Raw genomic sequence first — 27,214 nt, forward strand, 5'->3', positions numbered from 1 at the left:
TAAAAAATAATTAATTATATGCTTTATGATTATTATCATGAATCATCCCAGGTGAATTTTCAAAAAAAGTGAAAATATATTTATATTAAAAACGCGTTTTTCGTTGTTCTGAATCATTGTAAACATAAATTTTATGGTGATAAAAAAATATTTGACTTTTGGACTTAGAAAATTTTGCTAAACGATCATGTGGGCGATCCATGCGGGGCCCCTACGTTGGCCCTCATGGATTCGCCATATGGATCAGCCCTCATGGGCCCCCGCCGGGGGCCCCGAAGTCTTGGGGGCAAGATCGTGGCTTTCCACACGGGTAGTAATTCATTAATTAATTTAATATTCGATAACTGAAAATTTATGCGCACGCGCACATGCAGTAGCAAATGAAAAGCAAGTGCCCATGCAAGTTGTTGTAGAAGCTCCTTCAGAATGCTAAAATCAACAACTTTGTGCTGCATTTACGTTAAAGTAAAGTAGCACTTTTTTTGCAGGTGTTGCACAAAAAAATTTGTAAATCGTTTGAAAAATTATGGAATGAAAATCAATTTGTGTACAGGTATCTTTTTTTACCACTGTGTGGTTCTTGAATTAAGTGGTTCAATAGTTCAAAGAATATAGTGAAGGTCTTTTTTAAAATTGTACAAATAAATTTTTATTTACTTCATCTACATTTACTTTACATTAATTTTAATTACAGTACTAGAGTGTCCAGCAAGAAGTGGAAAATAATTCTGACTTTTTCCTAACCTTCTTTCCACTTTTCTGTAAGAAATATTTATTATTAAAAGAGTGAAAAGTTTTAATTTTAAAATATTTTTAAGATAATAAAAAACATTTTATTTATTAGTATTATAAACTTTGTCTTGTACCGAAAAATTAAAAAATTCATAGAAATGTTCATTTTTGTCAAATTTTTAAAAAGTTCCCTGACTTTTCCATGACTTCCCTGACCGCTGGACACCCTGATTACAGAATACACATCACCTAACTATTAACAAATTTGTATGTATTATTTGAAAAATAGAATTATTTTCTAAATAAATTTTTCGTCTTTTTAAAACCATTATACGAATTATATTAAGTTTCTCTCAGCCAGTATAATAATGCATTATTAAACAATATTGTATTAAACGCATAAATGGTATTGTAATACAAAAACATAATATTTAAATTGAATTAACATAAATAACATTAGAAATCTGAAATCCGATTTGAAAAATATTAAATTAATGAAGAGTATTTCGAGTAGAAAAACTATTTTTTATTAATAATCTTTTTTTTGGAAATTCTCTTAGCATACCGTGATTGTCCCACTTACCGTCCATTTTTCAAATATCTCGTATAATAATTTAAATTATTTTTCAACAATATTTTATTCTTTTTGGCATGCAACGGACTTATTAGTTGAAGTAACCAAAAATAAAAAGAAAATAATTTTTGTATATTATCTTCAAAATTAAAGTGGACGGAAACTGAGTCTTAGCTAGACGGTAACTGGGACAACCACGGTATCTCAATTTAACTTTTCCAAAAAATTTAGGTTCTTTAAATAAATCTATTTTTGAATATCTCAACACCCCATTTCATGGAGTATAGAGAAAGCTTAAAAATTACATTCAATCTTGAGAATAATTTAATATGATAGAAAATAAGTAAAAAAAAAAAATAAATCTAGATCTATAATATAATTTTTCTTATATGAGGCAAAATTCCTGAAATGTCCGTACAAAAAATTAAAAGTTATCGAATTTAATACATACTTTCCTAAAATGTTGTAATTGTTAGTGAAAGTCTAAAAATCAATTATTATTGAATTTGATAAAACAGTTTTTAAATTAATTTAATTAATTAGTTTTTAAATTTTTAACGTTTTTAATTTTTGACTTAAAAAAAAAAATTTTTTTTCAATATACTATAGTTATGAGTATAATGCATAAAAGTTAACATATATATAATGATTATTAAAGCTTTTTTGACGGGCTACACGATGGTGTTAAAATTTTTTTTTTTAATAAAATTTGACCTTGGAATTCATGACGAATATGTTAATTTACGTATATCTCAAACTCGGATTTTTTTATTATTTTTTTTAACTATCTCAATGAAAGGCTTGACTAATTTCCTACAAAATATGTAATTTTCAGAGTGGGATCTTTCATAGTTTTTGAGATAGAAACAATTGATCGCAAGCGCGCACTCTAACCGCACCAAGTGGTATAATGAGCAATTCGATGTGAGATTGGGGGATCTATCCTCCTATTTCTTCCACACTACGTTTTTGGGTAGAGGTTATGGATGGTTATGAATTTTTTTTTCGAGATATTTGCATTAAAAAATTAGTGCAACTTTTTTTTCATTAACTCATAACTTCTTCACTTTTAGTCCTAGACAAAAATTTCTTAAACAGTTATTGCTCAGAAAATATTTAAGTTTAAGAAAAAAAAATTAATTTTGAAAAATTAAAATTTTTAAATTTATTTAGAGTTTTACCAACAATGACAACATTTTAGGAAAGTATGGACTAAATTCGATAACTTTAAATTTTTTGTTCGGACATTTCAGGAATTTTGCCTCATATACAATAGTAAAACGTAAAAATGCATCATAAAAATAAAGTAATTTAAAAATGTCTTGCAGAAAACATTTTATGTTATTTTAACCTTCTTATTAAACATTTTTTCAAGTTCAGTAACTGCTTCTTCTTCCTTTAAATCTTTCAATGTGTCCAAAAGTTTTTGTCCTACACTCAGATTGGTGTAGCTGAATATTGTAAGAGATGGACTACTCTCACTCTTCTTTAATACAGGAACCAAAATTCCAAGACCCATTTTCTCAGCTAATTTTTTCCAACCTTGTGTTCTATCTAATATACTAGCAATGTGAGCTATGTCTTCATCATGGACATCATTGGACGTTGATGGTTCTTCCATTTCTTTTTCGTCTTTTATTTCTACATTTTCTGGTGTTTCTTTTAAACGCGAAGTTTCTTGCAATAATTCGAGAATCTAAAAGAAAATGTTTAATATAAATTAATTTTTCTTTTTATTTATACTTAAATGAATTCATATCAATTCTTGGTAAAACCATTCAATTTGTAACTTACGTCTAAATTATTTTTAGCAAGATCGAAAGAAGTTTGTCCTGTTCTACATTCTTCTTCGTCGGACTCTATTTCTGTTTTTATTTCTGCATCCTCAGTGTCTTTAGCCTTAAAGTTGAAAGAATTTTTAAAATGTAAATACAAAAAACAAAAAGTAAAACGATATCAGGTCACTCAATAATTGAATATTTTTACCTACTTATTTTTGTGAAATGATTAGAAAAAAATGATGCATATAAAATTTGAATTTTACAGTAAAAAATTAATTTAAGAGATTCCTATAAATAATAATTGTGACTTGAAATTTAAGACAGTTTAGTTATTTTTCTAAAAAAATTTGGCATCTTAAGTAAATTCATTGTATAAATGAAAGTATATATAAGGGATAGAAAGTAAACTCATTGTAAGGAAGGTGTTACTCACATTTGTTACTCTATTAGAAACCGATGGATCCGCACCATGTTGAATTAACAGAGAACAAATTTCTTTGGCTCGCGAGCCAGCCATAACTACAGCACTGTGTAACGCTGTATTTCCTCCGAAATTTTTTTTGTTTACTACAATTTTAGTCTACAAATAAATTTTGTAACATTTATTATTATAAATCAATTTAAATTAACGTTGTCAGTTAAATTTATGAAAATTATTGAAGAAAGATGCCAGTGTAAAAATCATATTTTCATAAGATTGGGTAAAATTAATAATTTTTTACCTCATTTAATAAAAATTCAACAATATCTTTATGACCGCCTTCTACAGCAATATGCAAAGCTGTTCGTCCATAAGAAAGATCCGTCTTGTTTACATCCACTCCTGCTCTAATAAGTGATTTGATTGCACATAAAGAGCCAGCCTTTGATGCAAGATGTAAAGGAATCCAGCCTGCCTCGTTTGCACTTTCTACGTTTGATTTGGCTGCTAATAATACGTCGACACATAAAGCTCCATCTGGCACTAAAATTCATGAAAAAAAATATGTTATTTAATTATCTGCAAAAAGTCAAGGTCTATAATCATATGCTGGTTATTTCCAAGATTTCAAAAACATATGTAAGAAATCTCGGAAAATAGGTATATGAATATTTTCAGACAAAATTTGTCTTAAATAATTATGTGGAAGTGCAATTTCCATCATGGATAAAATATCTGTCTAAAAAAATTCTATGAATTCTGTTTTAGTCGCGCATTTTTTAAGAGTTATCATCAAGTTCAAATAACAAAAATCAACTCAAAAGTTAAAAAAAAACTGTCGAATTGATAGATACAACTAATCATCATCAAGCATCATTTGGGTCCTAAAATTTTAATTTTTAACCATTTTAGAAATTAAAGTCTTAATAAAATTAATATTTTAAATATCTATGGGAGACTGGGGCAAACCGGACATGTGGGTAAACCGGACAGGTGTTAGTTTCTCAGAAATGGTCAAACTTTAAAATATGTCAATTATAAATTTGAAAAGACTATAGTAAAAATAACTTATTTCTTCAGTTTGACATTTTTTAATTGTGTTTAGGCAATTTTATAAACAAAAGTTTGTTTTTTCGCTTCCGCTAGAAATTTTTACGGATCTGTTCATAAGCAATTTGTAAGAAAATCGTGTAATATTTATTAAAATTGTTTTTTAGGTTTAAAAGGTGCATGCCTCAGTTAAATTTATCGGTATATTATTTAATGATTTTACTAAGCATTTTTTTATACAGATCCTAATTGTCAAAACGGGCCTGGGGGGCAAACCGGCCTATGTCTGTTTCTCTTGCAACAGAAATTCACAAAGATTACCTATCGGCTAGAAAAATTCGTGCACGCTTTCGTGAATCTTTGTCCATTTTACGGAGATTTACGAAGTTTTACAAAGTTCACCGACAGACTTTTCTTCGTGAACGACAACAATTAGTTGAAAATATTTGTTTTATAATAAATAAGATGTTTCTTTAATTGAAATTTAATCCTATCTTATTATTTTCCTTATTGGGAAGATTGTTTATTGATTTTTTATATTTAGTGACGTTTTCCTTACAATTAATTCTCTAAACAAACAAAAAACATAAACTGGCCGGTTTACCTCAGGTGTGGGGCAAACCGGCCAGTTTGCAAATTTTTTTAAAATTGATGCAGCAGCTAAACAATACATTTTAAGGTACATGTGTCTCTAGGAAAAAGTTGCGCAATTAGATGACCTTTCCAACAAGCTGTTATAAAAGGTTTTTCATTAGTTTCTTTAGTTACTAGAGCCTTATAACTGTTAACATGGCCGGTTTGTCCCTGTCTCCCCTATCTTCTTTCATAATTTTGACTATTTTTTCCACTCTTTTTTAATGATTCTTCTGAATCTCTCGTATGAATTTTTAAAAGTTTTAATTTTTTCAAAAAATAAAAATTCTAAAATGGTCAAAAATTAAAATTTTGATTTCTTGACCATTCTGTATATTTTTAGGACCCAAATAATGCAAGAAAAAAATATAACTTCCTGCCATCATTAAAATTTAAAGTACTCAAAATAAAGGTGGTGCATTCCCTTAAGACAAATTCAATGATACATGGAAATACAATAAGAAGGGGAAAGAAGGAAAATGAATCCCTCAATGAAAGCGATACCGACAACACAATTTTGTGATAGGTACCCGTTTGAAATAATGTGAATTTTAATAAAAAATAGTATTATGCTGAATAAAATTATCTTACTGCAAACTGCTACATGAAGAGGAATGTTGTGTTCTTCATCCGAAATATTAGGATCAGCACCTAACATCAGCAATGCTTTCACAACTTCTGGTTGACTTTGAATCACTGCGTAATGTAAGGGAGTCTATAAAAAAAATTTTTTACTAAATTTTTTACTAAAAATACATGGTGAGTTTAACAAAATGTGATATAAAAAGTTTCTCCGTGTATATATAGTAAAACACATAACTCACCTTTCCGACACTATTTTCAGCATTAACGAGTGATTTAAAATCTTGGTGGAGACAAAAAATCATTATTAAAGTTTTCGTTATATCAGTTTGATTATACCGCAAAGCTGCATGAAGTGGAGTATCACCATAAGTTGTGACTTCTTTTAGAAGAGACATGACTTTACTTTTTACATCTGATAAATTCTTGTTTTTCATTACATCAATGATTTCAGCTAACATATCTTTCGCAAAAGTTTCATCATTCTGATCAAGAACAAAATGCTTATTAAAATTAGTAAATATACACATGCATACAAAATCATAACACTCGCCACGAGTAATCTTGAAAATTTATTATATCGTAAGAAATTTCCAAAAAAAACGTAGGATTATAAAAGCAAATATGAGTTCATTTAACAAGAAGATTATTATCAATAAGATTATAATTATATTAAATAATTATTTAAAAAAAAGCTTAATTGTAAGGGCTTTGCAGCGTGTTTATTTCTTAATTAAATAAAACTATTTTTAAAAAGTTCAAGTTACAGACTAACATTCAATCAATAATATTCACAAATACACTGAGAAAAAAGGTTTGAGCTGACAACCAAATATTTCATTCAATATATGTGCAACTAAAATTTTTTGGTTGACACAACTAAACTTTAGTTGACAACAACCAAAGTTTGTTTCAGACGACTAAATAAGAAAATGAAAAAGAATTTGGTAGTCTCAACCAAACATTGGTTGATGTCAACTAAAGTTTAGTTGTGTCAACCAAAAAATTTTAGTTGCACATATATTAAATGAAATATTTGGTTGTCAGCTCAAACCTTTTTTCTCAGTGTATTCTGTTTATTTGTGAACCCTAATAAAGTAACGTTACCTTCAACTAAAACCTAAAATAAAATTGTGTCTAAATTTTGTTTATTTAGAATTCTATTCTTTTTACGTAAGAACAATTTAATTAATACCTAAGTGAAAATGTTCTCTTTTAATTTTATTAAAAATAAATTGTTAAATATAGAATTTTCATATCTTCTAATACTATGTTAAGTAAACATTTTAAAAATCTGAAACATAATTACTTATGTATTCAATAATTTTTTTGACATAGAGTACATTTCACTTGTAACGTTACTTTGTCGAACCCCTCTTCGCGTTATAAATCGTAGTTATGAACATGACCCCTTTCCCTCCAGAAGTGGTCACGTAGTTTATGGACGGCCCTTATATGAATTTATTAATTTTCATTATTAAATAATTTTTAAATAAAGTAGTTATACTAGGGTAAGTCCGGGGGAGTTGGCCATGCGGGAGAGATGGCCAATTCAAATATTTTATAGAATTTGCTGCTAGGTATCGCTTATTAAAGATTAGTTCGCTTTGTTTTGTGGCAAAACACAATTAAAAGAAAAAACTTCACGAAAAATATTGAAAAAGTATGTAAAAATCTGATTTGTTTTTTTGACTAGTTCGGAAAAAAAGTGATGAGTTTACATTTCTCACTGGTGTTATGTTATTTTATAGATTAATTTTGAATTTCATTTTTTTTTGTAAAGTACATGACCCAAGCTTTGTCATAACTTTATATTTATTCAAAAAATTTATTTATTTATTTAAATTTTAGTTGTGTCAATTTGTCTCCTGACATTAGGAGAGATGGCCATGTTTTTTCGAGGTGAGATGGCCATTCTGTTTAAGTTATTGGCACCCTTGAGATTCGTGTGTTCGCTAAAAAAACATTCATTCTGTAGCAAATGACATTTTTTATGACATATATTACAACAAGACACTCCAACAAAGATTTTCAAATTTAAATATGATCAAATAAAATAATCACTAGTGTGTAATAGTGTGTTAAAAACGTTTATAAACAATCATAACACAGGTCTACAAAATAAGACTTTTTTACATATATAGCGGAGTGGTTTCCAATGTATTTTTGTGTGCTGAACCCGATTCCGGGTTTCAAAATTGCGTATCACATCAGGATTTTGAATAAAGTGGAGGTAAAGTCTCCAAAAACAGTGTTTTTGAGGGTTTTCATTATTTTTTTATTCCTTAACCAGACGTGCTAGATACTTCTATATATGCTTAAATTAAAGCTTAGATCGTACTTTTTAAGACTCATTTACGCAGGATTAAGAAAAATTTTAAATTTAAAAAAAATGGGGGTAAATACCCCAAAAATCTTTTTAGGTGACTTGAACCTAATTTTTTTTTAAATTTCAAATTTTTTTTCCTTGCGCACATGAGTCTTAAAGTGTAAGATATAAGCTTTAATTTAAGCCTATATATAGAAGTCTCTATCACGTCAGGTTAAGGAGAAAAATTATACTGAAAACCCTCAAAAACACTACGGTTTTTGGATACTTTACTCCCACTTTACTCAAAATCCTGACGTGATACGCAATTTTGGAATCCGGAATCGTGTTTAGGACACAAAAATAAATTGGAAACCACTCTGATATCTCAAAAAAATACCTTGTAGCCTTGTTGTGTTGGTGAGACAGACAAACAGAGAGCGCTTATCGAAGACTGGATTCAGTGCAATGATTGTCACCTTTGGCTTCATGAAAATTGCACTGAATTTAATGATAAATGATCGAAATGTGGTCAGAAGAAGAAAAAAAGATATTAATCACTTTAAATAAAGAATTCTGATAAAGCGAAAAGCCAAAGAATGATTTTAAAGTATTGGCCATCTCCCCCGTACATTCCGGGTGAGATGGCCAAACGTGTTTTTTAAAAAATATTAAGGCGCTTGTACACCTCACAAATTCTAAGTATACTCGGAATTTGTCAAAAGTTATACTAATTTTGATTGGCCTTGCTCATGGAGAATTTCCAAAAGAAAGGAAAATTTCGAAATTCTCTATGAGCAAAGCCAATCAAAGTTAGTGAAACTTCTGACAAATTCCGAGGATACTCAGAATTTGTGAGGTGTACAAGCGCATTTAATTTTAAGATTGTTTACATTTAAAAAATTTATCATTTCTATTATTATTTGTAAGTTAAATGTTCAATGTTTCATTAGCAATAAAAGTTAATACATAAATCACTTTCTTCTTATTTTTACAGGCCTTTAAAAAAACTATGGCCAACTCCCCCAGACTTACCCTATTTAAAACGCAGTGTTTCTTTAATACATCAATGTACATATATAGAAATCGATTGGTTCATAAATACATTTTTAAATACTTTGAAATAGTATTAAATAAAATCGATTAAATGTTAATCTGAAACTGTCGCTAGAATTACTACGCAACAATCACTTTAATTATTAATTCAAAGAGTAAACTTACACGATTGGGTGTGGAGCCATCTGTTACATTATAACCATCATAATCGTCCACAAGGTTGGTGTAATCTTTAAGCGAAAAAAATTTATAAGTAATTTATTAATAAAATATAAATTTCTATACATTTATAAAAAAGTAATTAACTTCTTACTATCGATAAAATCTATATTGATGTCATTAATAGCTGATCTCAAATCTTCAGAGGGTAATGATGCATTTTGTTGGATAAGATTAAAAATCAATTCTGTACTTATTTGACTATTTGAATTCACGTTGTTCACTGGTTGAGAAATTTGAAACTCAGTACTTGTGGAGTAAGAGACTCTAGGACGTTTTTTATCTAAAATAAACAATACATACCGAAAAGTTCATAATTAAATTAACATATCATAACCTATAAACATTTATGAAAATTGTCAACATCGTAATTCTTAAAATTTTTAAAGTTTTAAAACATCAAACCACATGCCCTTGATATAATAAATATACATATATTACCTAAATACAGTTTGATCATTAGGCTCTAAAATCCATAAAAGCCATAGTTTTGTTTTTTTAATTTAAAAAAATAATAAAAAATAGAATTTTTGGGCAAAAACTGAAACTCAATGATCAATACCTTCACCTACAATTACATCAATTTTGACAAGATTGTTTTAATATATTGTCAATATTTCTGCAATGTTGCTGCAATATTAGAATATTGAGGCAATGTTAACTTTAAATTATTAATACATATTAAAATAAAATATATAACTAGTCTATCAATTAAATTTTACTAAAAAGAAAGTTAAGGGACTATACTAAACACTTTATGTGCAATGACTAGAAATTAACATTAAGTACTTAAAGAATTAAAATAATGAAAAAAGTAGAAAAAATGTCAATTTTTACAAAAAAAAATTCAGAACTGGAGGCCAATTACGTAACTTTTTACGGATTCCACTTTCAAAATTCCGTATTTCAGATTCGGGGTTCCACTTTCCAAATTCCGTTCTCCGGATCCTACATTCCGTATTCCACATTTCGCATTCCACATTCCGGATCTCACTTTCCAAATTCTGTATTCCAGATTCCGCTTTCAAATTCTCTATTCCGGATCCCACTTTCAAAATTGCGTATTTCAGATTTAACATTCCAGATTCCATATTTTACATTCCGTACTCTGGTTCCTACATTGCGGATTCCACTTTGCACATTCCAGATTCCACATTCTGTATTCCACTTTTCACATTCCTGATTCCACTTCCAAAATTCCGGATTCCAAATCCCACATTCTGAGAGTGGAATCTGAAATGTGGAATCCGGAATGTGGAATATATGATTCGAAATACGGAATTTTGAAAGTGGAATCCGGAATGTGAAAAATCGGATCCAGAATGTGGAATCTGAAAAGTTGAAACCAAAATATGGAATCCGGAATGTAAAATTGGGAATCCGGAATACGGAAAAAGTTACGTAATTGACCCCCTGTTTTATTTTATCATTTAAAGTTCTAAAAATTAAGCTTTGATAACTTGAGGTATAGTATTCTAAAAAAAAAATTGCATTTTAGTGCTACTTTAAACAAAACAAAATGTAGGATCCAATATGGAGGTTATTCCTTAAATTTACTAATAAAAAGTTACTGTAATTCACTTTCAATAATCCAAAAAGTAATGTTTAAGACCTTTTTAGCCTTTGTATTTGGAAATATGCCACTCAGATTTCAAAAGTATATTCCTTGATCTAAAATTTAAGCCATTAAAGATGAATTTAGAATGAAAAGAATTTGGGCGAGCAGGGGGTGTCCGCGTTAACAAAGAATGCCTCTATTATATATTATTTATTATTTAAAAAAATTTATATAAAATATATAAATTATTATATTTTGACCCCAGTGTTAGAAAAATTCCCAAAAAACACCTTATTTTTCAACCGTCACACTGGTATATAGCCCCTCAATTTAATAAAATGGTGACTTTGAAAGACAAAATTACGAAAAATGCCTGGTCTCATGTTCCGTTTGACATGCGAAATCGCTTTAGCTATAATAGTTATTTATTCACACTTACTTTGAATTTTCTCACTGGCTTTATATGTAAATGCTACGCTATTGGAACACTCTCCATCTGATGGCCTTTCTAGCTTAATGAACACAGTTTTAGAAGATTCAATATATGTATCTTTATATGCGGGAGTTCTGTGAAACAAAATATCGGCTAATTAAATTATATCACTTTACAAAGTAAACATTTATAAGAAACACACCTAAATACGATAGCGTATTGATGATGCACATCCAATTCTGAAAATTTTCCATAATCGCACCAGATTTCATTGTCTGATTCATCTAACTCGTAAAATTTAATTTTTATATTTTCTGAAAAAAGTAATTTACAGAGTATGTAATAATAAATCATATGTGGACGTCCCCATGAATAGGGACCACTTTGGCACTATATTGGACTTATCTACATATGCATAATTTTGGCGAAATTTGGAAAATTTTTAAGCGTTCTTGGAACCTTTTAAGTGAAAAACTACGGAGTTACAGCATTTCAAAGTTTAGAATGCCGAAAACCTTATTTTGAGAAAAATAGAATTAAAGATTGAGGTATAAATATTTCGGTTATTTCCGGCAATTTATTCAGGTTATAATTTTTTTGAGCCAGAAGCACCTGTCTGATGAAAAACCAATAGGTTAACATTTTTTTTTTACTTTTGGTTTTGAAAATAATGAGATATCGACAAAGTGAGACTTTGTGAGGTGCATTTTTCAACTTGTGGAGGCGCATGATTTTTCCCCAAATTCTAAAAAGTCGACATTCCAAATGATCGAAATGTATTAAAGCTTCGAGCATTTTAAATGTCGATCATTTAATAAAACGACCATTCAGTATGTCGACTTAATAAATTTAGATCATTTGGAATGTCGACTTTTTAGATTTTGGGGAAAAATCACGGTGATTTCGAATTATGTGCGGTTTTTCATGTAGGTATGATCCTTTTTTGTTCGAATTGCATCCCGATCAAGATTATTGGTTGAAATTAATAAATTGTGATTTTCTCGAAAATAAGAACAGACAAAGTGGGAAAGTTCACTTTATTCATATCATCATTTATATAAATTGTTAAATTAATTAGAGGTTTCGCCCCCTTCAACTCTATTGCATGTATTTATGAATATATAAAAAATAAATTTCGACTTACTTTTACCAACTTTTTCAACCAAAATGAAAATTTCATCAGATCCTTCACAGTTACCTGTGTGTTTGTCAATACGAGAAATTTTTAACTCTCCCGTTAATGCACTTTCTGTAATTAATTTTAATTGTGAATTAATATAATAAAATGATATTCAGAGAAGATTGATGCAAATATAAAAAAGTAAGCTTACAAGACAATAATGTAATACCGTCAACAAGGGCTATTATGTACTTTTTGAAAGAAAAATATGAATTTTCAAGATAAAAAATTTAAAATCTACAAAATATATTTGTTTATGCAATTGGCATAGGATATAAATTTTCTGTCATATCGCTTCTACAAAATTTTTTAAAAATTATTCGATTTTAATGTAATATGGCTTATTTTCTCGAGAAAATAATTTTCTACAATTTCACAGAGCGGATTTACAAAGAAGCAAACCCGTTTGAAAAATATATCTATTTGTTTAAGGGGTAACACCACTCTAGCGGTTAGAAAAATAGCCTAACTTTGACGATTTATATTTGCAGTAGGATAAAAGGAATAGGATTTTTCTTCAGATAGGTTTATTTAACACATATTCAAGTATAAAAAATAAATTTAATATTATTATTTTAATATAAAATGGCGGCGATAGAGTCCGGCTCAAAAATCTTGAATTTTTAAAACACCTACACGGGAGGACGATTTTCTAGGAAGGTGTAAGACCTAGAACAAAAATCCAAGAATTTTCTGAATCTCTACCCTATTGACTATGGAACTACGTAGGGTTTTTTTTTAAATCAAAATTTGTACAAATGGTAGCACTTTGAAAAAAATCGATTTTTTGCCAAAAAACAAGCAGTAAATTGTTTACAAAAAAAAGTTTACATTAAATCAAAAAACGGCTACGTAGTTCCAACATGGCGTTGTTCAGTGTTCAGTCATGACACCTATATGATGCATTAGTGACACTCAAAGGGTTAAAAAAAATTTTTTTCGCCATAGAATCACCTGCCTATTGTTTCTACAATCTTAAAGTACATTTTAACAAAAAAAAAATCGTTTTTTTGAAAATTCTAGAGTAGTGTTACCCCTTAAAAGAAAAATTTAAATTTTTTCAAAAAAAAAAAAAAAAAAAAAAATAGCCATATTTTTCAAACAACTTACTATTTTGAAAATCCTCTCGGTGAAGTTGTAGAGAATCATTTTCTGAAGAAAATAAGTCATATTATATTAAAATCGAATCATTTTTAAAAAATTGTGTAGAAGCGATGACAGAAAATTTGTATCCTATGCAAATTGTATAAAGAAATAAATGTTGTAGGTTTTAAATTATTTTCTGGAAAATTGATATTTCTTCTTTCAAAAAGAATACAAAAATTTATAACATTGGTTTGGCTCAATTCTTTAGTAAATTGAGCGGCCGGGAAGAAGAATTCGCCGAGCGCTCGGCTGGCCTCTATATTGACAGTCAAACACCCAAAAATGCAGATAAAATTAAAATTCGAAGTTTTGATTTTTGAAAAGTACTACCTTGTAGGAAACAAAGAGGCGCATCTTATTGTAAAATTACAGTACAAGACTTATTTTGTTAAGTCTTATATTACTTAAACTTTAAATCATATAATTTAATTTTAATTTCACTCCTGCGCCACGCAACCCCGGGCCGGGGTTTCTTGGCGCGCTTTGCACAGTTTCAAATAAAGTGGTATAAAAATAAAAGTATTAAATATATTTTAACTTTCTTTTTTTAAATTAAAGCTGATATGTTACAACAAGTTTTCTACACATTAACTTTTTAAAAAAGCAAAAATGAGTGAGTTACACAACAAAGAGTAAAAAGTGCGCCAAGTAACCCTCTTTATTTCCTACAAGGTAGTACTTTTCAAAAATCAAAACTTCGAATTTTAATTTTATCTGCATTTTTGGGTGTTTGACTGTCAACATAGAGGCCAGCCGAGCGCTCGGCGAATTCTTCTTCCCGGCCGCTCAATTGTTCTATACGAAAGTTTTTAATGTCAAAAAAGGTTTTTTCAAACACAAGTTTGAACAATGTGTGTGTGTTCAAAAGTCAATAAAGCAAGTAAAAGTGTTGGAGACAAATTATTGAACTTCTATATATAATACATAAAATTGCTAACACCATTTTTATTATTTGAAAACTTAAAGAAAAGTACTTACTTAGGTTATTTATAGGATGGGAATATACGGGATCACTTAATATCTGTAAGACATCATTATTGTCGCGGTAAAACGCTTGAAAACATAAACTAACACTGTTAAGATTCATAGTTTTTACAGCTTCATCAGCATCTTGATTAATCTAAAAGAACAAATAAAATATTAAGTTTTCAACGTGATTAAATATGAGTTAAAGTAATAAATACATTCTACATGCCTTTGTTAGTTCTGTTACACTCAGTTCCTTTATACGTAAATTTACGTTTTTTTGTTTCCATTTTTCAAGAGCTTCTATTTTTTTCTTGCGGACCAACTCGTCTTTAATGTTTTTCTTAGCCGTATGAATAATACCCATACCGTTGAATCTAACATAGAAGATATAGAAAATAAAACAAATTAATAGCAATGCGAATATTTTTTCAACAAATTAACAAAAACCATAAAATTACTTTCAACATTAAAACTATAAGCAATAAAGAAATTAAATTTTTCAAATTACACTGCAATATGTTCATTTTCCTCAGATACTTCTATTTCATGAAAAGTATCCAACTCTTGATTTCCTTCTCTTTTTACCAAATGGTGAGCATGAGGCATTCTATTGTCCTCTTCAGAAGTGACTAGAGAACATCTTATTACGGCATTTCCAGGATAATTAAGGAGCTAAAAGTGAAATAAAATCTATTATAATAAATAAAATTTAATTTACATAAATGATCAAGGATAATATATTTGTTTAAATTTTGAAAAAATACCCGTAAAACTGATTGAAATATTGAAAATACCAATAAGAAATTACTTGAACTGTTGGAACTTCTTTTTTCTGACTGGTTTCATCTCTTTCTCCAGAAAGGCTACCATGTGTTCCCATCATTTCAGATTTATAACGAAATCTAAATTTATCGACAGGCTGTACCATAATCCTTATATATGGAGGTTCAAGAACTACAACATAAAATTTTGTTTACTTTCACATTTATCAAATAATGTATTATACGAAAGTAATAATAAATTATTTTTCTGTTATGTACCAGCAGCACCCTCGAACATAATATAATTTGCAGCATGAATTGGAGATGAATCAATCGACATTGGAGACATATCCAAGCCGTTAACACTTAATGAATCCATTTCACTTGGACTAAAATTTCCAATTATATTCATTTGGGATGATCCTGAATTTACAAAAAAATATATAAATTTTATTAATACATTAAAAATACAAATTTCACATTATACATTTATAAAATTACCCGGTAAGAAAGTTTGCAATGTGAAGAATTTAAATTTCTAATTTTAATACCAAATTGAATATATTTTATTCATATTAAATCCTTGATTATGCAAATTTTTTTTAATGCTTATAGAAATGAGAATAGTTGCTTTCTATATTTAATGCATTTTTATTCAAAAAAAAGATCCGAATTTGCCACACGTATATTTCTAGATAGCAAAATGAGAGCGATATGAGTCGCATATCACTCGCATTTGTGAACTTTTTTTCGGCTCTAGTGCAGTCACCCGTACAGACAGAAGCACGTCCTCCAGGGTGTCTAACAAGGATTGAGAAAAAAATTCCTTGACTCCTCCCTGACATTTTTTGATTTTTCCCTGACTTTTTAATAACCTTATTTCTGCTTTCTTTTGACAAAAATATGGTTACTGACATATTTAACAATAAAATAATTTTCAATGACAGTAACAAATGGTAATAAAAACCATTCAAGTTTTTTAAGATTAAAAAATTTTTAAATTCACAACAAATTTTAATTTTTGTAGAAATTTTCAGAAATTTCCCTGACTTTGAATGAAATTTTCTGAAATTCCCTGACCAACAAAATTCCCTGACTTTCCCTGACCGTTAGACACCCTGGTCCTCATATGAGACGCATTACTCTCGCATGTCATGAAGGTGCATGCATGATATAGAAATGCGAGCCTCGTGCCTTTTTTATGCTTATATTTAATGAGTACGATTTTTAAAATTAAATATGAATCTTCGCGTGTAGATTATAGGTAAAATATAGCGAACATGATTGGGATCGACTTACATAGCGTTGTTAAGGAAAAATTAAAAATTTTGGAAAAGCGTTTAATCTTCCTAGCGCACACATTATTTGACAGCAAGACAGTTCATATTTGGTATAGGGGAAAATGGGGGAATTGGAGCCCCATGAGGACAATGATTAAAAAACCAACTTATTGTTATAATAAAATATTGTTTTGGTCATTTTTTGCATTTTCTCCCATTACCCCACCTGTGGGGTATTGGGAGCTCTCACTTGAAATTCCAATAAAATGATATAATTTTTATTTTCTTTAGATATTTTTCTTATTTTGTCAATAGTTCTCGACACTCTGTAAACTTTTTGCTTCTGAATTAGTAAAATTTTACTAATGATTAGTAACTTTTACTAACAATTAGTAAAATTTAACTAACTCTAAAGCAAAATGTGAGTCAGTAATTTAAATTAGTAAACGTTTTTACTAATTCAGATTTAGAGAGCAGATGAACATTTTACAAATTATTTGAGACATAAAAAAGACCTACAGTTTTTTTAGTATTAGAATATCCTATAATAACACATTTTAGAAAATAAAACACAAATATTGATTCTTAGCAATTAAATATGCAACAATATCAAATTTTATAAATGAATCTTGTTTAATTTTCAAAAAAATAACAAAAGCCATATCGAGGTAACGAAACTCTGCTGGCTGACACAATTCTCCCATTACCTCAAAGAATTTTCACAGACCACAATTTGAAACAAGTTGTAAATTCAGATGTTCATTACATGAATATTTTACTTCCTCTTTACGATCAGCAAAAAAATTTGCTTCCTGGTGGAGAAAGCAAAATTTTATTGCCAAAATGTGAATTTTTGTTTTTTTAACATTCTTTAATTCTTTAAATTTACCTCAAATGTATACTTTATATATATATATATATACTAGGGGGCTATGCCCCCTGCGCGCTTCGCGCGCCAACCCCCATCCCCCCTCCTCTCTTCCCCTCCTTTTCCCCACCACCACCCTAAATTTAAAGGTTATGTTCGTTTCAAGACTCTGAATATAGCCGCAAGTCCCCCCTCTCCCTTCTCTTCTACCCCCCCTTCTCTTGACTTGCGGCTATATTCAGAGTCTTGGAACAGCGGCTTCGCGCGCCAACCCCCCTCCCCCCTCCTCTCTTCCCCTCCTTTTCCCCACCACCACCCTAAATTTAAAGGTTATGTTCGTTTCAAGACTCTGAATATAGCCGCAAGTCCCCCCTCTCCCTTCTCTTCTACCCCCCCCTTCTCTTGACTTGCGGCTATATTCAGAGTCTTGGAACAGCGGCTTCGCGCGCCAACCCCCATCCCCCCTCCTCTCTTCCCCTCCTTTTCCCCTCCCCCACCCTAAATTTAAAGGTTATGTTCGTTTCAAGACTCTGAATATAGCCGCAAGTCCCCCCTCTCCCTTCTCTTCTACCCCCCCCCTTCTCTTGACTTGCGGCTATATTCAGAGTCTTGGAACAGCGGCGGCGGCGGCGGCGTTGGCGGCGATATCTTTTTGTAATATAGGTAGATATATATATATATATATATATATATATATCGATCGATTCGTCTTGACGTAAGGAATACGATTTTATTATATATAACATTAAATTTTTCTATTTAAAAATTTTTTCGATTAAAAAAAAAATTTTGGAAAAAAGAAGATAAAATTTTTTTTTTGGGTTATTTTTCAAAATCCTTTGGTCAGATTTGAGATATTAATATGATAAATGAGCCTACCAAATTTTATCTAAATCCATTAAAACCTGTTAAAGTTATCTTCTAAACAAAAAAGGAATCCACACACACATACATACATACATCCGGACAATTGATCAGGATCTCATATAACATGTTTCTATAAAGAAAGAAATTTGTTTCCGCCACTTTGAAAAGTTTTATAAACGAAAGGACTACAAAGCTTCCTCCACAAGGAAGCAAAAAAGAAGAAAAACATATACAAATTTAATTATTACCTCTATTTTTATTCATGTATCTAAATCTACACATATTTATCTCTAATAAAATCACAAAACATATATTAAATAAAAAATTTTAACCATTTACTTTGATCTCCGGAAATATTTTCCATTTAAGAAGAAAAACTCGAAAACTTGATTTTTCCTTGTAGTTTCTACAAATCTGTCAAAAATGTGACCGTTTGTTTTCGTATGACATACAGGAAGATTGTTCAAGTTTTCCGAGTTATTTCCACGAAACCGAAAGTCTCTGTGTACTTGAAATTTAAAAGGTTCCATTACCCCACCTTCCCCTACATGCGTATTTTTGCGTGTAGATTACAGGAAAAATATAGCGAGCACGATTGGAGTTGATGATCATATTGTTTTTAAGGAAAACTAATATATTTTTAGAAAAAATCATGTATTTTTCCAATAAAAACAAGGTGTTCATTTCATGACCATTCAGCTTCCTCATTATGATACACTTATATTCAAGATTAAAAGAAGGATTGCAACTAAAATGGCGATCAATTTTATAAATATTGGTAAAATGTGAACTTTATAATTTATATACATCAATCGATTCGTTTTTATGCCAGGAATAAAATTTTGACAAGAATTAATTAAAATTTCAATATAAGAAAAAGTTATTTCAAAAAATACAATAAACGATTTTTTAAAAAAATGATTTAATCAATAAATTTCACTAAAATATGAACTTTATATAGGTTAATCGATTCGTTTTAGTGCAAGAAATAAGTTTTTTACCAAACAAAATTAAATTTACAATGAAGAAAATTTAAAAAAAAAATAATTTTTAAATTTTGAAAAAATTGTAAAAAAAAATGTTGTGAATATATATTTGGAAATCCTTGTGTCAGATTTTAGCTATTAATGACTGCATTAAGCATACAAAATTTCAGGACAACCCGTTAAAATGTTTCTGAGATAATTTGTACACAATATTTTGTGACATACACACACACATATACATATGGACATTTTCTCAGATATTTTAATTCTAGATGAGAATGAGTCCATACAACCTTATTTTGAAAAATTGAAAATCGTCACGAATGCAAAGCTTTCTCATGAGGAAGCAAAAGAAAAAAATTTTATCTAGAGAGATTCAATTTTATATATTTTCACATATTTTTACGTGTAGATTACAAAAAAAATATAAAGAGCACGATTGGAGTTGATTATCATAGCATTTTCAAGAAAAAACTAATAATTTTCGATAAAAATCATGAATTTTTCCCTAAAAACCAAGAAAATTTTATCTAAAGGGTTTGAAAAAGATTCATTCTTACGTATTCTTAAGTGTAGATTATAGGAAAAATTTAATAAACATGATATATAATTGTTTTAATTGAGTTTTTTTTCGAAAAATAAAAATTTTGAAAAAAAGTTGACTTTTCCCTTAAGTTGAACTACGGAACCCTTGGTTTCAATGCGAGTTTTTCTTGTTGTCGAGATATTAATTAATTAATTAATCAAATGAGCCGTATATGAAGTATTTTGAATTAGTGGATTGTTAATAAACAATTAGCTAACATTGTTAATGCCAAACCAATATATCGACGATTTTGGCCTCTTCGATTTGGCTCATATTTTTTTACCGTTTTGTACCCTCCAAAAAAGAGCTTCATGGTTTTTTTTAAAAAAAAATTTGCCATCAAGATGTTTATAAGATATGAATTTTTCAAAATTATAGAATTTTAATGATTTTTTATTTTTGAATGCTCATAACTTCCTTAAAAATACATTAATTTTAGAACTTTTTTTTCAAAATGTGTGTTTTGAACTGAAATTTGCAAACATTTTATGCAAAAAATGATGAAATTAAAATTTACTATATTTTTTGTAATTTAAAGGTTAAAATCTTGTTTTGCACATATTTAAAAGTAGTGATTAGAAGATGTTTTTGAAAATTTATTTTTAAATAAATTGGGGGTAAAGTCAGAGAATTATTTAATCATAATAATAATGGAGTAAAATTTGATATTTATTTTATTTTTTTTATCAATTAACTTGAAATTTGGACATAATTTTTAAAGCATATTATTTATGCTATCTTATAGAAAACATCCGCTTCTGTGTGGGACGATTACACTGAAAAAAATAATAAAAGTAGAATGTGATTTTTCCTTTGTGTTTTCGCCTTTGTTACTAATGTAACAAATTTATCAAGCAAATTTTACAGATTTGTCAAAGTGTATTTTATGATTAATTCAAACGATGGATGCAATAATAATAGATTTACTACACAAATGGAATCTGGGAAATCATTATTCAATTTTTAATAATTATTATATATTAATTTAAATTTATACAGTCACTAAATATGTGAAAAATTGTTATCTTATTTTATTTAATAGTGTTGTTGAACTTACAAAATTTTATAATTATTGATTTATTATTATTATTATTAATATTATTGTTATATTCACTAAACACGTTTAGTATGCGTTTATTGCAGATTCTACTAAACAGTGTATAGTCAGAGGGACTACTATATAGTTCTTTCACAAAAAAAAATTTACCGACAGAAAAGAAATGCATAAATGTGATTGGTTGTCAACAACCTGCTTAATTGTGGACAACTGGAAATTTCGTTCCTGTCGGTAATTTTTTTTTCGGCAAACATGAATATGCTCCATTACATTTTACTAAACAGAAATAGTCCATTTAACTGACTGTTTAGTCTGCCAAAATGAACGATTCTGTTTAGTAGATTGAACTGACACGATAGTAAGATCTACTATGCGAACAGAATTTTTAAAGAATGATTCGATTTCAATGTAATATGGCTTATTTTTTCAGAAAATGATTCTCTACAACTTCACGGTGGCGATTTTCAAACAAGCAAGCCGTTTGGAAAATATGGCTATAATTAATTTATTTAAAAAAATAGAAATTTTTCTTTTAAACAAATAGCCATATTTTCCTAACGGCTTGCTGGTTTGAAAATCTCTACGGTGAAGTTGTAGAGAATTATTTTCTGAAGAAAATAAGCCATATTCACGAAGTAAGAATAAGGAGTCTTCACTTTGAAGGAAAAATGTCCCCAACTATGGTACAAGCATTCCGGAAAATTAGAATAGTCAGAGGTGGCGTTCGTAACGGGAAAAACCTTAAACTATTGATTTCCCTAATGAAAGTCGTCTGCTATTTATTTTGAAAAGTATATTATAAAATCACATAATTTCATATTTTTGAAAAATTATGTAATTGAATAAATAGTAAATGTTAAATATGAAATATTATTTGTATTTAAAAAGTCATTTACAAATTAATTAATTTTATTAATTTTAATGAAGTTCTTTAAAAATTCACTAACTTTAAACTTCTTTTTAATACACATTCTTTAACAATCAATTATTGTTTTTACAGTACGACGAAATTTCGAAAGGTAGTTTAATAATACCTTTCCAATGGTATATTATTTTTTTTGGACAAACTAATTTTCCTACAGGTGAATTTAAGTAACGTCACACCTCGAAAATGTGTTTTTTTAGATTCAGCAAAATTGCACGAAGGAAAAAAATATCCAAAAATATGTTTTTCTTACTTAAAAAACACCTATTAATAAAAAAAATATTTCGTACGATTGGCAATTTCACTGTAAACAGGTGTGATTTATGACAATTTGAAGAGTTTTTAAAATGTTTTAAATTATTGAATTTTATTTAAATATGATTAAAAACATTTTTATTACATTTGCTTTTATAAAGAATTTTAATAATTTTAAAAATAATTGATATTCGGAAAAGTCATATATTCGAAAGATTCTTATATTGAATTAATTCAATTTTAATAGATTTTTAATGGAAACTTTTTTACAATTAAATAGATACAGATTACTGTAAAAACAAAAAAAACAATAGTTGATTGTTAAAGAATGTGTATTAAAAAAAAGTTTAAAGTTAGTGAATTTTTAAAGAACTTCATTAAAATTAATAAAATTAATTAATTTGTAAATGACTTTTTAAATACAAATATTATTTCATATATTTAACATTTACTATTTATTCAATTACTTAATTTTTAAAAAATATGAAATTATGTGATTTTATAATATACTTTTCAAAAATAGCAGACGACTTTAATTAGGGAAATCAATAGTTTAAGGTTTTTCCCGTTACGAACGCCACCTCCGACTATTCTAATTTTCCGGAATGCTTGTACCAGATTTGGGAACATTTTTCCTTCAATCCACGCATGGAGTGAAGACTCCTTATTCTTACTTCGTGGCCATATTACATTGAAATCGAATCATTTTTCCGTGGATAAACGTCCTTAAAGTAAAAATATCAAAATCACTGTATTGTGGTTTTATAAAATTTTGTATAAACACAAATCATAAGTAGATTGTTACAATTCACGTAAAAATATTAAGATTTGACGCATCAATTCAGTGAGGAAAAAATAAAAACTGAATTTAACAATTCAAAATTTATTTTTTTCTTGAAAAGAAATGGAAATTTAATATTTATGGTTACACTATCAAAGAGTTTAATGTTTTTTAAAATAAGAACAATTATTTTCAATAAAAAAAGGAATTGTAATATTTATGTTCGTTTTACAATTTCAAATTTGAAACTATCTCAACATAACCTAATACAGTACTTGATATAAAAATAATGTAACAAGATATAAATTACCATTCTGATAATAATCCCGATAATCTTGACTTCCGTTGTGATAAACCATAGGTCTACTATTTATATTAATCATTTTTACTGGGTTAATATACTAATAAATATAAAATTAAACCAGCACAGTCGCGATTTGCACAGAAAGAAAATTAAATAATTTAAAATTTAAAGAATAAATATTTAAACACTGTGTGTATGTATCAAGATAACAATTGACAATGAATTACATCTGGTACTCACCAAATCAAATACTAATATAAATTCATCACTTCTTCTTAATGAGTCAGAGTTTTAACCTTGATAAGCGCAACAGGTTTTTCCCCGAGTAAAACTTTGCAAGTGTGTATAAATAATACTTATGTCACGTACAGTAACTACTACTACAATAAAATTATCACAAATATACTTATAATAATTGTTTCAGTTATTCTACGGAATTTCCATCCGTATTGTATAATTTATTTTTAGATCAAAAAAATACAATTACGAAACAGAAATATTTATTGATGTTTTCTGTTTGACGTTTTACTTTTTTGTGTTTGTATTTTGTTTGACACACGTGTTACAACAAAAACAAAGTAGCGTCGTCTGCTTCTAACAAATTTTGTTGGCCTAGGCCTACACTTTTCTTTCTTTGTCTTACGCATGTGTCGTCATGGCGTTAGAAAAGGACAAAAAAGTGTAGGCATATCTGACCACGAATGTATTCCTAAAGCTTAATCTACATTGGCTAAGAAAACTTGAAGGCTTTGGCTTGAACGTCCTGACGTGACCCATTTGAAATTAAGGTGCTTTTATACCTCAAATTTCGATAAGATGAACATTATTTCTGGACCGTGAAAATGCGTGAAAAGTCATTTTCACAGCGGGTATTTTTGAATTGTTTTAAACAAAAAATGTTTTTTTAAGAAATATAATATTAAATAATTGTTTTAATATGTAAGAACACTTTAAAATAGTGATACAAAGATGATTTGATTGAAAAATCTAGCAAATTTTGCTTTAAAACGTTTTCTGCTACAAGAAAGTGTAAAATGACGATGTTTGTGAAATGGTTTGTACAGTGCTTCTTCTTTGTGAGTGTCTCTCAGAGTTTTGTTTATGTTATGTCATGTCAGTTCTTTTTAACTTGTAATAAATAATGAGTACTGAAAATAAATCGGTAAGTTGAAATGTTTATTAAGTAATTTTAAATTCAACTACTTGATTCGAAAATTAATTATAATTACTTATGAAAATCATAAGTAATTATAAAACTTGATATTTAAAAACACAAAAAGTTTGTGTATGAATTTGAGGTTATAAATCAATTTTCCACGCATCTCTCAAATACTTTCTGTATATTAAGTTAATTTCAGTTATTCAAAACAATTAGTTGAATTTAAATTTATTTGATAAACATTTCAACTTACAGATTTATTTTCAGCACTCATTATTTATTACAAGTTAAAAAGAACCGACATAACATAAACAAAACTCTGAGACACTCACAAGGAAGAAGCACTGTACAAACCATTTCACAAACGTCGTCATTTTATACTTTCTTATAGCAGGAAACGTTTTAAAGCAAAATTTGCTAAATTTTTCAATCAAATCATCTTTCTATCACTATTTTAAAGTGTTCTTACATATTAAAACAATTATTTAATATTATATTTCTTAAAAAAACATTTTTTGTTTAAAACAATTCAAAAATACCCGCCGTGAAAATGACTTTTCACGCATTTTCACAGTCCAGAAATAATGTTCATCTGATCGAAATTTGGGGTATAAAAGCACCTTAAAGTCTTGATTCTTCTCTCCGCGTACCCATCTCTTTTCTACGGAAGCGCCTACAAGTCACCAGCGAACTATCTTGTTCGCGTCACATTTTTAAGGCCTTTCTCCAATAGGAACCTAAACTTTTGCGTTGCGTGACTGACGCGTTGATTTTAGCATTGGTTGCCAATAGCAACCGACGCAATGCATACGCAACGCAAGAGTTTAGGATCCTATTGGAGAAAGGCCTTTAAGGCCTTTCTCCAATATGATCCTAAACTCTTGCGTTGCGTGACTGACGCGTTGATTTTAGCATAGGTTGCCAATAGCAACCGACGCAACGCATACGCAACGCAAGAGTTTAGGATCTTAAGGCCTTTCTCCAATAGGAACCTAAACTTTTGCGTTGCGTGACTGACGCGTTGATTTTAGCATTGGTTGCCAATAGCAACCGACGCAATGCATACGCAACGCAAGAGTTTAGGATCCTATTGGAGAAAGGCCTTTATTGGAGAAACGCCTTTAGCTGTGAAACCGAGGAACGCGTTCGATGGTTTCGCTGTTTCCTTGTTTTTGAGTGACGATAAAACACACTATACGGTTCGATAGTTCGATGGTTCTCTGGTTTTACTTAGTTCTATCGTTATCGAAGTCTAAATTTTGTATTAAAAAAATAAATTTAAATTTAAAAACCGAAATATAATAATATATTTAAATTATATATTTGAGATATATCAGATATCTTATAATGTGTGCCTAAAAAATTATTTTATTTAAAAATAATAGTACAAAATATTAATAGTATAGTACAAATATAAAATGCAAACAAATCAACTTACTTCAAAATAATATTTTGTACTATTATTTTTAAATAAAATAATTTTTTAGGCACACATTATAAGATATCTGATATATCTCAAATATATAATTTAAATATATTATTATATTTCGGTTTTTAAATTTAAATTTATTTTTTTAATACAAAATTTAGACTTCGATAACGATAGAACTAAGTAAAACCAGAGAACCATCGAACTATCGAACCGTATAGTGTGTTTTATCGTCACTCAAAAACAAGGAAACAGCGAAACCATCGAACGCGTTCCTCGGTTTCACAGCTAAAAATGTGACGCGAACAAGATAGTTCGCTGGTGACTCGTAGGCGCTTCCGTACTTTTCAGTGCACAAGCTGTCCGATCGTTACGCTACAAGTAGCCAATGTGGGAAACAGCCTTTTTCTCAAAATATGAGTCAGTCAATCCACTGCCCCCACCACGACAGATTTAAACGTGTTTATGTGACTGTAAAGTTCCACCGGCTACCCTCATGTTGTGAAAATAATTTAGAAAAGAAACGTGATCAAAAATAAGTTAAATATATTTCTCTTAAAATTTTAGGAAATTTAAGTGTCTGTCAGTGATTTTATTCTAATGTAATTCATTATGTATTGAAGTTTGTATAATTGTCATAATTTAACCAATTTTTATATCCAAACTAATTAAGAATTTGTGTATAGTGAACATTGGTATTTAAAGGTTAAGTTTATTTTTCCATAATACACTTAATGGGATTTTTATATTTTACTCACTGGGCATTAAACTAGAAATAATAACACTTCTGAATGCGCCTTTTTGTTACACAATTTGTTGTAATTTAACCTGACCGATTTACTACACTGATTACAGTAACTTTAAATAGTTTTGTAAATGTTGCCATAATAAAATTACTTACTCAGTGCGTGAGGATAAAAAATTCACAACTGTGATTGGAAATGTACTATGGGATTATTATACCAAAAATAACCCCAAGTATACTTTTTACAATAATTCAAAAAAATCTTAAAATTTTGAATACCTTTTTTTAATAAAATTAAGGAGAAAATTTTCAAAAGTCGATAAATCCATTTTTCAAAAAAAGTGGAGACAAACGCATAATTAACATATTAAAGACCTTACTAATTGTTCTATCACTGCTGAATTTAAGACAAAAATTTATTAATAAAGAAATTTACATTTAATAACATCTGGGCTTAACGAAGATGATTTAAGTTTTAAATCCAAAAAATATTCAATTTCTCGAAATAACAAAATACGGATTTATCAATTTTTGAAAACTTACTCCTCAATTTTACTCTAATTAATTAA

At 28.7% G+C, this 27,214-nt stretch overlaps 2 protein-coding genes across 8 annotated transcripts in view; one reads left to right on the forward strand and one right to left on the reverse strand.

The window, feature by feature from the left end:
* Positions 1–623: 623 nt before the first annotated feature.
* LOC127278957 (nuclear factor NF-kappa-B p110 subunit) lies at positions 624–23,914 on the reverse strand. Of its 3 annotated transcripts, none has more exons than XM_051300935.1 (17): positions 23,553–23,914; positions 15,683–15,826; positions 15,451–15,596; positions 15,151–15,314; positions 14,869–15,016; positions 14,652–14,793; positions 12,492–12,596; positions 11,550–11,661; positions 11,354–11,481; positions 9,451–9,639; positions 9,303–9,367; positions 6,016–6,258; positions 5,783–5,906; positions 3,810–4,051; positions 3,521–3,667; positions 3,101–3,205; positions 624–3,002 (listed from the first exon to the last, which is right to left on the reverse strand). In XM_051300935.1, exons 2-17 carry the CDS (start codon positions 15,813–15,815, stop codon positions 2,643–2,645), a joined length of 2,553 nt encoding a protein of 850 aa, XP_051156892.1. In that variant the 5' UTR covers positions 15,816–15,826; positions 23,553–23,914; the 3' UTR covers positions 624–2,642. The 3 variants fall into 3 exon arrangements, with proteins under 3 accessions (XP_051156892.1, XP_051156891.1, XP_051156893.1); XM_051300934.1 differs by lacking the exon at positions 23,553–23,914 and adding an exon at positions 23,319–23,546; XM_051300936.1 differs by lacking the exon at positions 23,553–23,914 and adding an exon at positions 21,048–21,160.
* Positions 23,915–26,336: 2,422 nt separating this feature from the next.
* LOC127278886 (peptidyl-prolyl cis-trans isomerase-like) overlaps positions 26,337–27,214 on the forward strand; it is an 82,362-nt gene continuing 81,484 nt past the window's right edge. Inside the window, exon 1 of one of the 5 annotated variants that reach the window (XM_051300817.1) lies at positions 26,337–26,502. The gene's annotated coding sequence lies outside the window, so the exon portion shown is untranslated. Of the gene's footprint in view, positions 26,606–26,697; positions 26,844–27,214 lie in introns of those variants that run through there. The other 4 variants (XM_051300818.1, XM_051300820.1, XM_051300819.1 and 1 more) reach the window with 4 other exon arrangements.

This window comes from Leptopilina boulardi, unplaced genomic scaffold, assembly GCF_019393585.1.
Source record: "Leptopilina boulardi isolate dan_hultmark-lab unplaced genomic scaffold, ZJU_Lbou_2.1 LbouV2_213, whole genome shotgun sequence".
NCBI classification, from domain to species: Eukaryota; Metazoa; Arthropoda; class Insecta; order Hymenoptera; family Figitidae; genus Leptopilina; species Leptopilina boulardi.

Coding starts and splice junctions, on each gene's coding strand:
- LOC127278957 (XM_051300934.1), bottom strand. CDS start 23,391: ATGATTAATATAAATAGTAGACCTATGGTTTATCACAACGGAAGTCAA. Junction 12,597..14,651: donor CCATCCTATAAATAACCTAA/GTAAGTACTTTT, acceptor AATTAATTACAG/AAAGTGCATTAACGGGAGAG. Junction 5,907..6,015: donor CTGAAAATAGTGTCGGAAAG/GTGAGTTATGTG, acceptor TTTTTTTTATAG/ACTCCCTTACATTACGCAGT.